This window comes from Hypanus sabinus, chromosome 7, assembly GCF_030144855.1.
Source record: "Hypanus sabinus isolate sHypSab1 chromosome 7, sHypSab1.hap1, whole genome shotgun sequence".
Lineage (NCBI taxonomy): Eukaryota > Metazoa > Chordata > Chondrichthyes > Myliobatiformes > Dasyatidae > Hypanus > Hypanus sabinus.
The window spans coordinates 76,110,223-76,124,890 of NC_082712.1; the positions used below are offsets into that span (position 1 = coordinate 76,110,223).

General features: G+C 41.9%; 1 protein-coding gene across 3 annotated transcripts in view; it reads right to left on the reverse strand.

Annotated features, from left to right (window-relative positions):
• LOC132396875 (coiled-coil domain-containing protein 171-like) overlaps positions 1-14,668 on the reverse strand; it is a 449,415-nt gene that overhangs the window by 208,220 nt on the left and 226,527 nt on the right. For all 3 annotated transcript variants that reach the window (XM_059974899.1, XM_059974901.1, XM_059974900.1), the window contains exon 20: positions 9,180-9,371. In XM_059974899.1, coding sequence (XP_059830882.1) covers positions 9,180-9,371 — 192 coding nt within the window. The remainder of the gene's footprint in view (positions 1-9,179; positions 9,372-14,668) is intronic.

Genomic DNA, 14,668 nt, shown 5'->3' on the forward strand with positions numbered 1-14,668 from the left:
TAACTTCCTATTATTTTTTGCTCTATTATATGTCCTCTCTTTGGCTTTTATGTTGGCTTTGACTTCTGTTGTTAGCCACAGGTGTGCTATCTTGCCTTTAGAGTACTCCTTCCTCTTTGGGATGTATATATCCTGTCCCTTCCAAATTGCTTCCAGAAATTCCAGCCCTTCATATTTGAGTCTCTTATACACCCCTGTTGTATCTGCATCTACCACCACCCCGGCAGCATGTTCCACTCACCCACTAAGTTCTGTATTAAAAAAACCTACCTTGCATTCCATGAATGTAACAATGTCATAATCCTACAGGCTCTCAGCTCATGCAACAAGTGCATGGGAACGTTGTTGACTTTATATTATACGTTCTTTCCAAGTTACATGTCATCAAAGGTGCTGGATATAATCTCTATTAATGCCCCTTTTCATCTGTACACCTCTATAAAGTCACCTCTTATCCTAAGAGAAAACCTTTAGGTCACTGAACCTTTTCCCATAAAGTACATTCTCTAATCCAGGCAGTATCCCAGTAAATCTTCCCTGCATCCTCTCTAAAGCTTCTATATCTTTCCAATAATGAAGAGACCGGATTCTCCAAGTGTGCTCTAACCAGAGTTATACAGAGTCTCAACATTACATTATGATTCTATTCCCCAGCTAATGAAGGGAAACACAGCATAAGCCTCTATCAACTTGCAGGCAACTTGTGCATGGTTGTTTACTCTGGAGCAGCTGAGGTTGTGGGCAGATCTGATAGAAGTTTTGTAAGATTCTGAGAGGCATAGATAGTTTGTATCTTTTGCCCAGGTTCAAAATAACTTGTACTTGAGGATGTGCATTTAAAGTGAAAAGGGGTAAGTTCAAAGGAGATGCGTGGGGCAAGTTTTTTTTATACAAAGAATGGTGGGTAGTTGGAATGCACTGTCTGAGGTGGTAGTGGAGGCAAATATGAGTGATAAGTTGTTTAAAATGCCCTGAAATTGGCAAATAGTGCAGAGATTGGAAGCATATCGACATTGTGTAGGTAGAAGGGATTATTTAGCTAGTTACTTAATTAGTTTAACGCAACATTTTGGACCGGCTGGCCTGTTCCTGTGTTCTATTAACACTGAGTGGCTGTCTAATAGATACTGTCTAAGTGCACAGATTTAGAACAGACCAATCACAAGGCTATCTCTGGAGGAAATATGTCTATGCAGTTCTTCTTCAAAGGATAGCTTTTGTACTTAGTGGTGTACTGTGGGATGTTCCAGATTTTTCACTGTTTATTTCCCCACCAAATTCCAGTCAATTCATTTTGATTTAACATAAAAAAAGGAAATACAGAATTAATTTTCCATTTTATTTTTCATGTTACAGAGAGCTTCAAGGACTTTCTGAAAATATTGCCACAGCTACAGAAAACACATAAGTCTAAAATGCATTGTAGGCTCTCAAACAGAAATATGATTATAAGCAGTTAACTTACTTCAATAATTTTGATTAAGGAAAATTATTGCTGCTGATACCAAGAATGACTCCATTGCTTTTCTTTGTAACCATACGTGATCTTTCACATTATCCAGAGAGTAAAGCGACACATAATAACTCATTCAAAATGTCATCTCAAAATGGCAACTTCACTAAGTACTGGCATTCCCTTCACTACAGCAGTACTGAAAGCTCCAGCTTCCAACAGTGCAGTGCTTTCTCAGTTCCGTATATGGGAATGTTAGCTTGGATTTTATTCTCAAGTTCCTGGAATGGAATTTACCTGCATACTTAGCTGATAAAGATACCCACTCCATGATTAACAGAAATGCAAATAAGGCAAATATTCTAAAACAGCAATCCTCAGTCAGTAACACTAATTTCCTGGTACTTCCACTGAAAATGATTGTTCTCATGTTAAAACAATTCCAGAATAGTTTTTGTGCATCTGCAGTGTATATATTGTAATATGTAGGCACTGTATTGTTCACCAGGCTACTCCAAATCTCCAACTTCTGCCCTCATGGAGTTTAAAGGCAACAAGTGCATCAAACACTCCGCATTTGTTAACCCTTTCATTGCCAGGATCATTCTCATGAACCTCCTCTGGACAGCCTACAATGCCAGCATAACCATAGATAAGAGGCCCAAACGTGCTCACAATACTCCAAGTGTCATCTGACCAATGCCTTATAAAGCCTCAGCATTACATTCTTGCTTTTATATTCTAGTGAAATGAATGCTAAAATTGCATTTACCTACCTCGGCTCTGATTCAACCTTCAAGTTAGTCTTTAGGGAATCCTACACGAGGTCTCATGTCCCGCTACACCTCTGTTATCAAAATTTTCTTCCCTTTAGAAAATAGTCTGCTCCTTTATTCCTTCTGCCAAAGTGCAAGACCATGCATTTCCCTACATTCTATTCCCTTTGCCACTTCTTTGCCCATTCTCATAATCTATCTAGGTCCCTCTGCAGACACCCTGCTTCCTTAACACTACCTCCCCTTCCACCTGCAAACGTGGTCACAAAGCCATCAATTCTGTCATTCAGATCACCGACATATTTTATCATGTGCCTCCAAGTAGTCTGAAATGTCATCCTTAATAATGGACTCCAAACTCTTACCAATCACTTAAGTCAGGCTAACTGGCTTGCAATTTTCTGTTTTTAGCCTCCCTCGCTTCTTCAAGAGCGGTGACATTGCAATTTGAGGGGGAGGAGTGGTTAATGATAGAAGGAGGAAAGAAGGATGGAGAGAGCTACGGATGCTGGGAGACTATGAAATCTTCCTGATCTCGTTTCACTCACCACTTAAAGAGTTTCTATGTTCTACCTATGACCACGTGGGTTTTCTCCAGATGGTCCAGCTTCCTCTCTCACATTCCAAACACATAGGTTAATTGGTCACATGGATGTAATTGGACAATGTGGGGTCATTGGGCTGGAAGGGCCTGTTACTGTTATGTATCTCTAAATAAAATAAACGTTTTCCAGTCCTCCAGAACCATTCCAGAATCTAGTGATTCTTGAAAGATCACTGCTAATGTGTCTATAATATCTTCAGCCACCTTTTTCAGAAGCCTGGGCTTCTACAGATATATTAACAGCAGAAGCACAGCAGATGACAAAATTAGTTCTCTTGAAGATCATCTATGCATGGAACTGAAAGATATGAGGAAGAACTTAAATTGATTTTTGGCATCTGTATTTACTCGCGAGATAGACACGAAGTCTCTAGAACAGAGGCAAAACAGCAGTGAGGTCATAGACCATATATTGCTTACAGAGGAGGAGATGCTTGCTGTCTTGAGGCAAATTAGTGTGGATAAATCTCTCGGACCTTGTGAGAGACTAGTGCAGAAATCGCAGGGGCCCTAGCAAAGGTATTTAAAACATCTCTGGCTATCAGTGAGGAGCTGGAGGTTTGGAAGATACCTCACGTTGTTCCACTGTTTAAGAAAGGCTCTAAGAATAAGCTGGGGAACTAGACTGGTGAACCTGAAATCAGTCATGGGTAAGTTATTGAAAGGTACTCTAAGGGATATACAAGTATTTGAATATACAATATACAGGAACTTTTTGCATGGTAGGTTGTGTTTTTATAGTGTTTCTTAAAGAAGTTACCAGGAAAGGCAGTGGATGTTGCCTACGTGGACTTCAGCAAGGCCTTTGTCAAAGACCCACATGGGAGACTAGTTAGGAAACTGACACTTTGGCCCATAACGTTGAGCCGAACCAAATAAATTAATAATCAAATGGCCAACTAAACTAAACCTTAATACCTGCACAATATTCGTATCCTTCCATTTTCCTCATGTGCTTATCTAGATGTCTCTTAAAAGTCCCCATTGTATCTGTCTCTGCTACTACCCCAGGCAGTGCATTCCAGGCACCCACTACTCTCTTTGTAAAAACCTCGCCCATTCCATCTCTTTTATTAAACATTACAACCCTGGGGAAAGGATACTGTCTACCTAATCTATCTATGCTTCACATAATCTTATAAACCTCTCTCAGATGTCCTCTCAGCCTCTGTTGCCCCAGGGAAAACAACCCAAGTTAGTGCAACCTCTCGTTATAGCAATTGCTTTCTAACCTCGTCTACACCCTCTGCAAAGCCTTGATATTCCTAGGGCAGCAAATATCCTGTGCAATACTCCAGATGTGGGTTAACTAGAGTTCTATAAAGTTGCAACATAACCTCCTGATTTTTGAACTCAGTACCTCGACTAATAAAAGCAAGCATGCCATATGCCTTCTGAACCACCCTATCAACATATGCAGCCACTTTCAGGGAACTATAAACTTGGACGCCAAGATTCCTCTGCTCATCAAAACTGCTAAGTGTCTTTCCCTTAACAGTATACTGTCTCTTTACATCTGACTGACAAAGATGCAACACTTTGGCCAAGTTAAACTCCATCTGTCATTTCTCTACACATATAATTAAGAGATCTATATCCCACTGATTCCTTTGTTGGTCATCTACACTATACACAACACTACCAATCTTCATATCATCTGCACACTGACAAACCTGCCCATCTAGCAGAGGTCCTGGTACAGATCCCTGAGGAACACTACTAATCACAGACCTCCATTTCGAATAAGGCCCATTGATTACTAGCCTCTGACTTCTATATGCAATCCAGTTTTGAATCCAAACAGCCAATTCACCATTGGTTCCACACATCTTAATCTTCTGGATGAGTCTCTCATGAGGGACCTTGTCAAACACATTAATAAAACCCATGTAGACAACATCCACAGCTCTACCTTCATCAATCACCTGTGTCACCTAACTCAAATCAAGTTAGTAAGACACAACCCGCCTCACATAAAGCCATACTGGCTCTCTCTAACTAGCCCATGATTTTCCAAATGCTTATAAAGTTTCCAGGATTATCACTGGTTCCTTTCTTGAATAATGGATCAATATTAGCTACTCACCAGTCCTCTGGGACTTTGCCTGTGGCTAGGGAGGATGCAAAGGTATCAGTCAATGCCCCAGCAATTGCTTCACTTGCCTCCCTCAATAACCTGGGGTATATCCCATCAGACTCTGGGGCCTTATCCAGCTTAATGCTCTTTAAGAGACCCAATAATACCTCCTCCTTTGCTTCAAAATGCCCTAGCATATTAATATTTTCAGCTCCCTATCTTCCACATCCTCCTCCTTGGTAAATGCTACTTGCCGAGGACATTTCCTGGCCCTTCCCAGCTTTTCTAATTTCCTTTTTGACTTCTTTACTTGCTTCTTTATAATCTTCCAGGGGTCTGTTTGATTCTAGCTTCCTATTTTTTCATTTTTCTTCTTGACTAAATTCATCACTTCCCTCAACATAGAAGATTCTCTTAACTTGTCATTCCATCCAACTGAAACATACTGTACCTGCACTGTTATGTGTGCAGTTAGTCCTAAAACACCCTCCATATGTCGGATGTGGACTCGTTAAAACGCTGCTGTTCCCAATGAACCCATCTAGTTCCTGTCTAATGCTCTTTTATTTTCCTCTACTCCAATTTAATACTATCCCATAAGGTCCATACTTAGCTTTATCTAGGGCGGGGGTCGGCAACCTGCGGCTCCCGAGCCATTTGTGGCTCTTTCACCTCTGTGCTGCGGCTCCCTGTGGCTTTGGGAAATAATTGGTCAGTATTTAATTAAAATGTATTTTATGTTAGTTTGTTAGCTTTTGAAATGTAATTATGGTGATCTTGTACAACCTAAGTGTAGCGACACATTTCCTGCCACATCCGAAACGGCTCACAATTAGCCAGCATTCCGGCTAAGGGAGATAGCCTACGGGGGTTTGTGAGTACGCGTCTTTTGCAGCATCTGCGTCCATGGGGGCTGGGTTGAGGGAGGCTTAAAAGCAAGGCTGTTTAGTTCGAATAAAGCTATCTTTGACTGCAGTTTACTGACACCGCTACAACGTGTTTTTATCGCTGGCTGTCCAGACGGAAGGTGCTGAAACGCTTTGTCGCGTGTCTGGAAGAAGTGAAAACTTTCCTGGGCAGCAAAGGGCTCACCTTTCCTGAGCTGGAACAGCCAGAGTGGCTGGAAAAGCTACACTTCATGGTAGACATGACAGTGCACCTGAACACGCTGAACACAGCTCTTCAGGGGAAAGGACGTACAGCCCTGCACATGTTGGAGGATGTTTTGGCATTCGAGCGCAAGTTGACAGTGCTTGCCAGAGATTTACAGAAAGGCACTTTGTCTCACTTCCCCAATTTGAGAGAGTTCAAACAAGGTCACGACATGATAATTTCGGAGTATTTACATTCTGCAATCATCGCAATGCAAACATCATTTGGGAAACGCTTCTGTGAGTTCAGAGAGGAAAAAAACACATTATCCTTCCCGGTCACTCCCTTAAGCATCGATCCTTCCCTACTGAATACGACTGCATTGGCAGGTGTGAGTCAACCTGATCTTGAGATGGAACTGGCCGACATAGCCGACAAAGACATATGGGTGTCCAAGTTTAGACGCTTGACAGCAAACCTTGAAGATGTTGCCCGTCAGAAGGCCGTTCTTGCTCAGAAACACAAATGGAGTGATATTGAAAACCTCACAGATGACAGCTTGCGATCCTGTGTAAAGATGAAGGTGACATCATACAGCCCTGATGTGCAGACGCTGTGCGCTGAGGTCCAGGAGCAGAAATCCCATTAACCAAGTATGATAAATATTTTAATTGCCTATTATTTTACTTATATTCATATTTTTTCATTGTTCAGTGAAATAGTCCTTTCATTTTTCAGGATGACAGCTGGCTGACGTTATTTTTGGTTTGCTGCTGGCGGAAAATTTAAGTTCGGCGTTTTTCATAAATACAAGAAGGACTCAAATAGACATTCAATATTTTACTTAAAAGTAACTTTCAACCCAACGTCTTTTTTTCGGAGTTCAAAATGTTTTTGTTGCATGCAGAAATGTAATTTCGTTTTCTCTGCAGGAGTTCATCAATTTCATAAATGCAACACATTATAGTTTGTTTATACATAGCATAAAGGCAAAAAAAACGTTGTATGTAGTGTTATTTCATTTTAAATGTCAAACGGGTTTTGCGGCTCCCAGTGTTTTCTTTTCTGTGGGAAACGGGTCCAAGTGGCTCTTTCAGTGGTAAAGGTTGCTGACCCCTGATCTAGGGCAATCTTAAAACTTAAAGAGTTGTGTCACTGCTCCTTAACTGCTCACCTCCTAAAAGCTCAGACACCTGGCCAAGGTAATTACCTAATCCCAGATCCAGTACAGCTCATCCTGGACCCCAGCACCTGGGAGGTAACACACCTATCTGATTTTATTACAAGGTGGTATAACATTAACTAGTGTAAGATCATGGCCACATTAGATCTCCTTTTGCAGCCAACAATGAGTTCAAAGCAGACACAATGCAAAAGGCTTCAGAAGCAAATATGATAGCAATGAGAAACAAATGATGATGGTAGAGATGTGGATGTGATGAATATGGATTTTAGATGTTTGACAAAATTCCCCATGGTAAGCTCATTCAGAAAGTCAGGAGGCAGGGGATCTGGGGAATCTTGGCTATATAGATTCAGAATAGGCTTGCCCACAGGGTGCATAAAGGTGGAGTGTATTCTGACTGGAACTCCATGACTAGATGTGCTTCACAGGGATCTGTTCTGGGACCTGTATAATTTTTATAAATGACATGGATGTGGAAGTGGAAGGGTAGGTTAGTAAGTTTGTGAGGTTGTGGGTAATGTAGAAGGTTGTTGTAGGTTACAACAGCATATTGACAGGATGCAAAGCTGGGCTGAGGAGCAGCAGATTGAGCTCAATCCAAAGAAGTGTGGTGATACACTTTGGAAGGTCAATGACAAGAGTTTAAGGTCAATAACAAGAGTTTTAACAGAGTGCAATAACAGAGGAATCTTGGCTTTCAGGTCCATAGAGCCCTCAAAGTTGCCTCACATGTTTACAGGGTAGTTAAGAAAGCGTATGGTACTTTGGTATGGCCTTCATTAGTTGGGGTAGTGAGTTCAAGAGACATGAGGTAATGTTGCAGCTCCATAATACTCTGATTAGACCACACTTGGAGTATTCTGTTTAGTTCAAGTCGCCTCAGTATAGAAAAGATGCAGAAGCTCTAGAGAAGATGCAGAGAAGATTTACTAGAATGCTGCCTGGATTAGAAAACATGTTTTATGAGAAAAGACTGAGCAAGCTAGGGCTTTTCTCTTTGGAGTGACTGAGGATGAGAGGTGATTTGATAGGTCTATAAGATGATAAGAGGCATTGTTGGAGTAGACAGCCATAGCAGGAATGGCTAATACAAGAGGACAGACCTTGAAGGTGATTGAAGGAAAGTATAAGGGAATTATCAAAGGTAGTTTTCTTTTAGACAGAGTGGTGTGCATGGAAATCACTGCTGCGGGTGGTGTAGAGTGAGACAGGATAGTCATATTTAAGGAACTCTTAGATAGTTACATGGATGAAAGAGAAATGAAGAGCAATGTGGGAGGGAAGTATCAGATTGATCTTGGAGTAGGTTAAAAGGTCACCCTAACCCTGTGGGCTAAAGGCCCTGTAATATTCTAACTTCTAATATTTATGAGGCATTTAGAAAACAGATGAACAATGAGAGAATAGAGGGTTACAGACCATCAGCAGGGAGATAAGATTCATACATTAGCATCATGGTTGGCACAGATATTGTGGATCAAAGAGGCATGTTCAAACTGTTTGTTTTATAACTAAAATAAACCATGTGAACAATAGCATTAACTATCATCTTCAGGGCCTGCAGTTTTTTTTTAAAGCAAAAAGCTCTGTTAATTTCTCTCAGCACTATGTTGCTACCCTAATCATACCTCAGCATTTCCTTATTTCTTACATACCTCCACCACCCCATTTACAACTACAACCTGAACCAAGAATACTTATTTCCTGTAAAGTTCTTTTCAGTACATACATTCGCATTATTCTTTTCACATACTCCCAGCGATAAAACCACAAATTCTTTTCATTTCTTTCTCCTTTCCATCACATGAACCTTTCTCTTTACACTCATCACTTTCTCTTCCTCAGTCCATCATCTTCCTTCCTAACCTATCAGCTCTTGAGCCCATATTTTACATTTATGTTATATTTTTTACACATATTCATAATTTTAATTGCCTTTGCTCATTCTCAAGTTATTATACAATTCTGTATAAAAAGAAATAAATGCTTACCATTACAGCCTCAGAGAGTGTTTGATTCTTCTCAGCTTCTCCACTTGACTGTTGCTCCAGTCGTAGATTTAACTCTTGCATCTGATGAACTTGATCATTTAACAGAAGCTGGGCCTGCTGCTCCCTTTGCAAGGCATTATTCAGCTCTTCACAAATACTGCCAAATCTCTCAAATGGAACCATCTTCTGGGTCTACACAAATCAATTTCATGAAAAATACAATCAATTTATTAGGCCAATCTTCAAATACCATAGGAAGCAGTAGTAGTAGGCAATTCAACTTCTCCTGCTTGATCTATCATTCATTAAGATCATGGCTGATGTTTTATCTCATGCCACTTTTCTGCACCAATACTATATCCTGTAATACCTTTGATAACTGAAAATCTGCCATTCACTGTCTTGATTAGGAAAATCACAGCCATCTTGGGTGAAAGATTCTGAAGAATCTCTACTCTCTGGGTGAAGGAATTTCTACTTATCTATATCCTGAACAATGATCCTTTACTTTGAGCCTGAAATTGCTGATTCTGGACTCTCTAGTCAGGGTAGCTAAGGAAAGGGTAAATCCACTCTAGGATAAAAGAAGGAACTTATTCTTAGAACCTGAGAAAGTGGGTGAGGTTGACAGTTATAGATAGTGAGAAAGGCTTGAAAGGAAAGAGAAGATTAGTAGTTTGGGTTGTTTGCCAAGCCTGGAGATTAGGTCACAAATCTACCATCCCCAGTCGAGGTGGCATCATCAGTGCACAATTGAGTGCTGTTTCTGCTGAGTGATCACGTTTATATTGGTCCAACTCGTTGTTCTGATTGGTTGGTTGTCCACTGGGTCCCCGGTCCATATCCCTGGTGATCGGTCATTGTGACCATTGGTTCCTCGGTGTTTGTGGTTCACCCCTCAGTCCCGGTCCCACACATGCATTGGTTCATAAATTGTGTCTACTTCAACATGCTTGTCAATACAATCTTCTGTTGAGAACCACGCTTCTAATACTTTTCTTGATTTCTTGTTTCGTGCTTCCGCCAGAATTTTTGTAGTTTCCCTGATAAACTTGTGTCCTTCTTGGTCTTCAGGTACTGAGATGAGTGACGGAGGATTGTGTCTTCTTATGGCTAACTGATGTTCCTGTAGTCTGTCTCGTGGATAGCTTTCTCCCTGTCTGTCCTACATAGTGCTTGTGTCAACCAATCAGAACAATGAGTCAGACCAAAATAAACATGAGTATTCATGAGACTGTTTAAAGAATACAGCAAATTAAAGCCAGTTGCAGAAATGAGTGGAGAAGTGGCAGAAGTATAAGTATTGAGTGATGCATTTTGGAGAGAGGGAGTAGTTTTAAGGCAGCACCCTACGCATAGTTCTGTTCAAGCTAACCACCATGAGATCACAAAGTATGAAAGAACATTGTGGAGAAGCTGAACTGGTAGAGATAAAAGTGTATTGTATGTGCTTTTGCAAGGTATCAGTCAGCATTGGATAGTTTGGTGCAACAGGGACATCAGCTGCGAAAAGTGTTTACTGACCATTGGGTTGCTGGGGGTGGGGGTGGGTGTGTTAACTCATTTGAGAGGCGGTATAGCAGTACATTTGCTTGAGTGTGTTTGTGTGCGTTCTAAAAATAATGAGGGGTAATGGGAGTTTTATATGAAAGGGAATACAACAGCCATTATGAGTTCAGTGGCATAGAGAGGGCTCACTGTAGTGTATATACTCTCTGGTTTAAAGTATGTGCTGTTTTATTTTTGTCCTTTCCTTGTGTTTTGTTTAATATGGGAATATTGTAATAAAGAAAAATGTGTCAACCACAGCAAGAATCAGAATCAGGTTTATTATCACCGGCTTGTGACGTGAAATTTATTAACTTGGTAGTAGCAGTCAATGCAATACATAATAAAGAAAGAGAAAAAATATTAAGTAAATAAATTACCGTATACATATATTGAATAGATTAAGTGCAAAAAACAGAAACACTATATATTAAAAAAAAGTGAGGTAGTGTCCATGGGTTCAATGTCCATTTAGGAATCGGATGGCAGAGGGGAAGAAGCTGTTCCTGAATCACTGAGTGTGTGCCTTCAGGCTTCTGTATCTCCTACCTGATGGTAACAGTGAGAAAAGGGCATGCCCTGGGTGCTGGAGGTCTTTAATAATGGATGCTGCCTTTCTGAGACACCGCTCCCTGAAGATGTTCTGGGTACTTTGTAGGCTAGTACTCAAGATGGAGCTGACTAGATTTGCAACCTTCTGCAGCTTCTTTTGGTCCTGTGCAGTGGCCCCTCCAGATCAGACAGTGATGCAGCCTGTCAGAATGCTCTCCACTCTACATCTATAGAAGTTTTTGAGAGTATTTGTTGACAAATCAAATCTTTTCAAACTCCGAATGAAGTATAACCGCTGTCTTGCCTTCTTTATAACTACATCGATATGTTGGGACCAGGTTAAATCCTCAGAGATCTTGATGCCCAGGAACTTGAAGCTGCTCACTCTCTCCATTTCTGCTCCCTCTAGGAAGATTGATATGTGTTCCTTCAACTTACCCTTCCTGGAGTCCACAATCAGCTCATCTGTCTTACTGACATTGAGTGCCAGGTTGTTGCTGCTGCACCACTCCACTAGTTGGCATATCTCACTCCCCTACACCCTTTCGTCACCACCTGAGATACAATAGCTGTATCGTATGCAAATTTATAGATGGTATTTGAGCTATGCCTAGCCACACGGTCATGTGTATATACAGAGTAGAGCAGTGGGCTAAGCACACACCCCTGAGGTGCACCAGTGTTCATTGTCAGTGAGGAGGATATGTTATCACCAATCCACACAGATTGTGGTCTTTCATTTAGGAAGTCAAGGATCCAATTGCAGAGGGAGGTACAGAGGCCCAGGTTCTGCAACTTTTCAATCAGGATTGTGGGAATGATGGTATTAAATGCTGAGCTATAGTCGATGAACAGCATCCTGGCATATGTGTTTTTGTTGTCCAAGTGGTCTAAAGCCATGTGGACCAGCCATTGAGATTGCGTCTGCCATTGACCTATTGTGGTGATAGGCAAATTGCAATGGGTCCAGGTCCTTGCTGAGGCAGGAGTTCAGTCTAGTCACAACCAACCTCTCAAAACATCTCATCACTGTCGATGTGAGTGCTACTCACCGATGTCATTAAGGCAGCTGACACTATTCTTTTAAGGCACCGGTATAATTGCTGCTTTTTTGAGCAAGTGGGAACTTTCGCCCATATCAGTGAGTGACTGAAAATGTCCTTGAATACTCCCGCTTGTTGGTTGGCACAGGTTTTCAGAGCCTTACCCATTGGGATCTGCTGCCTGAGAGTTCACTCTCTTTAAAGACAGTCTAACATTGGCCTCTGAGACGGAGATCACAGGGTCATCAGGTGCAGCAGGGATCTTCACAGCTGTAGTTGTGTTCTCCCTTTCAAAGCATGCATAGAAGGTATTGAGTTCATCTGGTAGTGAAGCATCGCTGTCATTCATGTTATTGGGTTTCGCTTTGTAGGAAGTAATGTCTTGCAAACCCTGCCAGAGTCGCTGTGCATCCGATGTTGCCCCCAACCTCGTTCGAAATTGTCTCTTCGGCCTTGAAATAGCCCTCAGCAGCTCATACCTGGTTTTCTGATACAGGCCTGCGTCACCGACTTGAATGCCACAGATCTAGCCTTCAGCAGACGACGCACCTCCTGGTTCATCCATGGCTTTTCCTTTGGTAATGTACAGTAAGTCTTTGTAGGCACACACTCATCCACACAGACTTTAATGAAGTCGGTAACAACTGCAGTATACTCATCCAGGTTCGAAGCATAATCCCTGAATACAGCCCAGACCACTAATTCAAAGCAGTCCTGGAGGCAGTCCTGTGCTTCCCTTGTCCAACCTTGTCTAAGAGGCACAAAGCACAAAAACAGCCAAATTGAAGAAGTGACAGAGAAGGATTATATGGGGTGAAAACTGAGTGGGGTGAATGTAAAGAACAAAGAAAGACAGGGACAAGAAGCAGGTAGAGGAATTAGAACAATTTCAGGACCCAGATACTCTGAGACATAAATAGGTAAGGCCCAACAGGCTGGTGCTCACTGGGTAGCAGTTACGAGGATTGCCAAAGAGGAATAAAGGACATTAGGAGGTACTGACCAGGAAATTGACAAGTAGCAGCATGCCAGCAAATTGGAGAGGTTCCACTAAAAATGCCCATCAGGATGGCAGCTGTTGAGGTCAGACAATCCTGATGCCCCCAGGCAGACCTTGATTCTGATTACCATAAATGTTACACAACAGATTCTGACAAAGCATTTTGTCTGAACTGTCCTTGCTTAAATCTGCTTGTTGGAATACTGAATTTTGGTGTAAGCTAAACAAAATCATTGAAATTCATTAGGTGCACGTGAAAGATATACAACATATAAACGGAGTTGCAGCTCAATGACTTTTGGCACAAATGGGAGAATAAGGAGGTGAGAGATAGGAGCTATAGGGAGGTAGTCACTGCTAAGATACAGAAAGCAGGTACCTGGGTGACTGTCAGGAGAGAGAAAGGGAGTAGCCAGCCAGTGCAGAGCAGCCTGTGGCTGTTCCCCTCAATAGTTAAGTCTACAACTTAGAATACTGTTGGGAGGGATGACCAACTGAAGGTTCTGGCACTGAGTCTGGCTCTGTGGCTCAGTAGGGAAGGGTGGAGAACAGCAGGAGTAATAGGGTATTGCAAAGTTAGAGGAACAGACAGGAGATCCTGTGGATGTAAATGAGAAAGCAAGATGGTATGTTGCCTCCCAGATGCCAGGGTTAGGGAGCTCTAGGATCAGGTCCACAGCATTCTAAGAGGAGACAGTGAGCAGCCATAGGTCATGGTACATATTGGTAACAACAACAGAAGCAGAGCAATGGAAGAGGTCCAGAAGAGAGAATATTGGGAGTTCGATAGCTAAAAAGCAGCACCTCCAGAGTAGAATTATCCGATTACTGCCTGTGCCACTGGTCAGTGAGGGTAAGAACAGCATAATTTGGCAGATGAATACATGGCTGAGTTATTGTTTTGGGGGGGGGGAGGGCAGGGTTTCAGATTTCTGGATCATTGGGATCACTTCTGGGAAGGTATGACCTCCACAAGTTACACTTGAAGTTGAGGAAGGCAAATATCTGTGGGAGCTAGAGCTGTTGACGGGGTGGAGGGGAATGGTTTAAACAAATTTGGCAGGAGTGGGACTGGAGTGATAGGGCTGAGGAAGGGGCAATTGGTATTCAAATAGACGCAGTGGGTGGTGAGGAAGGACAGATGATATGGCAAAACTGCGGTCAGTGGGATGAGTTGAAGTGTAACATGGGGGCAAAGTTGAAAAGGGTGATGAATACAGGACTGAAGGTGTTATATTTGAATACACAGAGTGTATGGAATAAGGCAGATGACCTTGTAACACAACTAAAGACTGGCAGGTATGACGTTGTGGGCTTCACCAAGTCATGGCTGAAAGAAGACCATA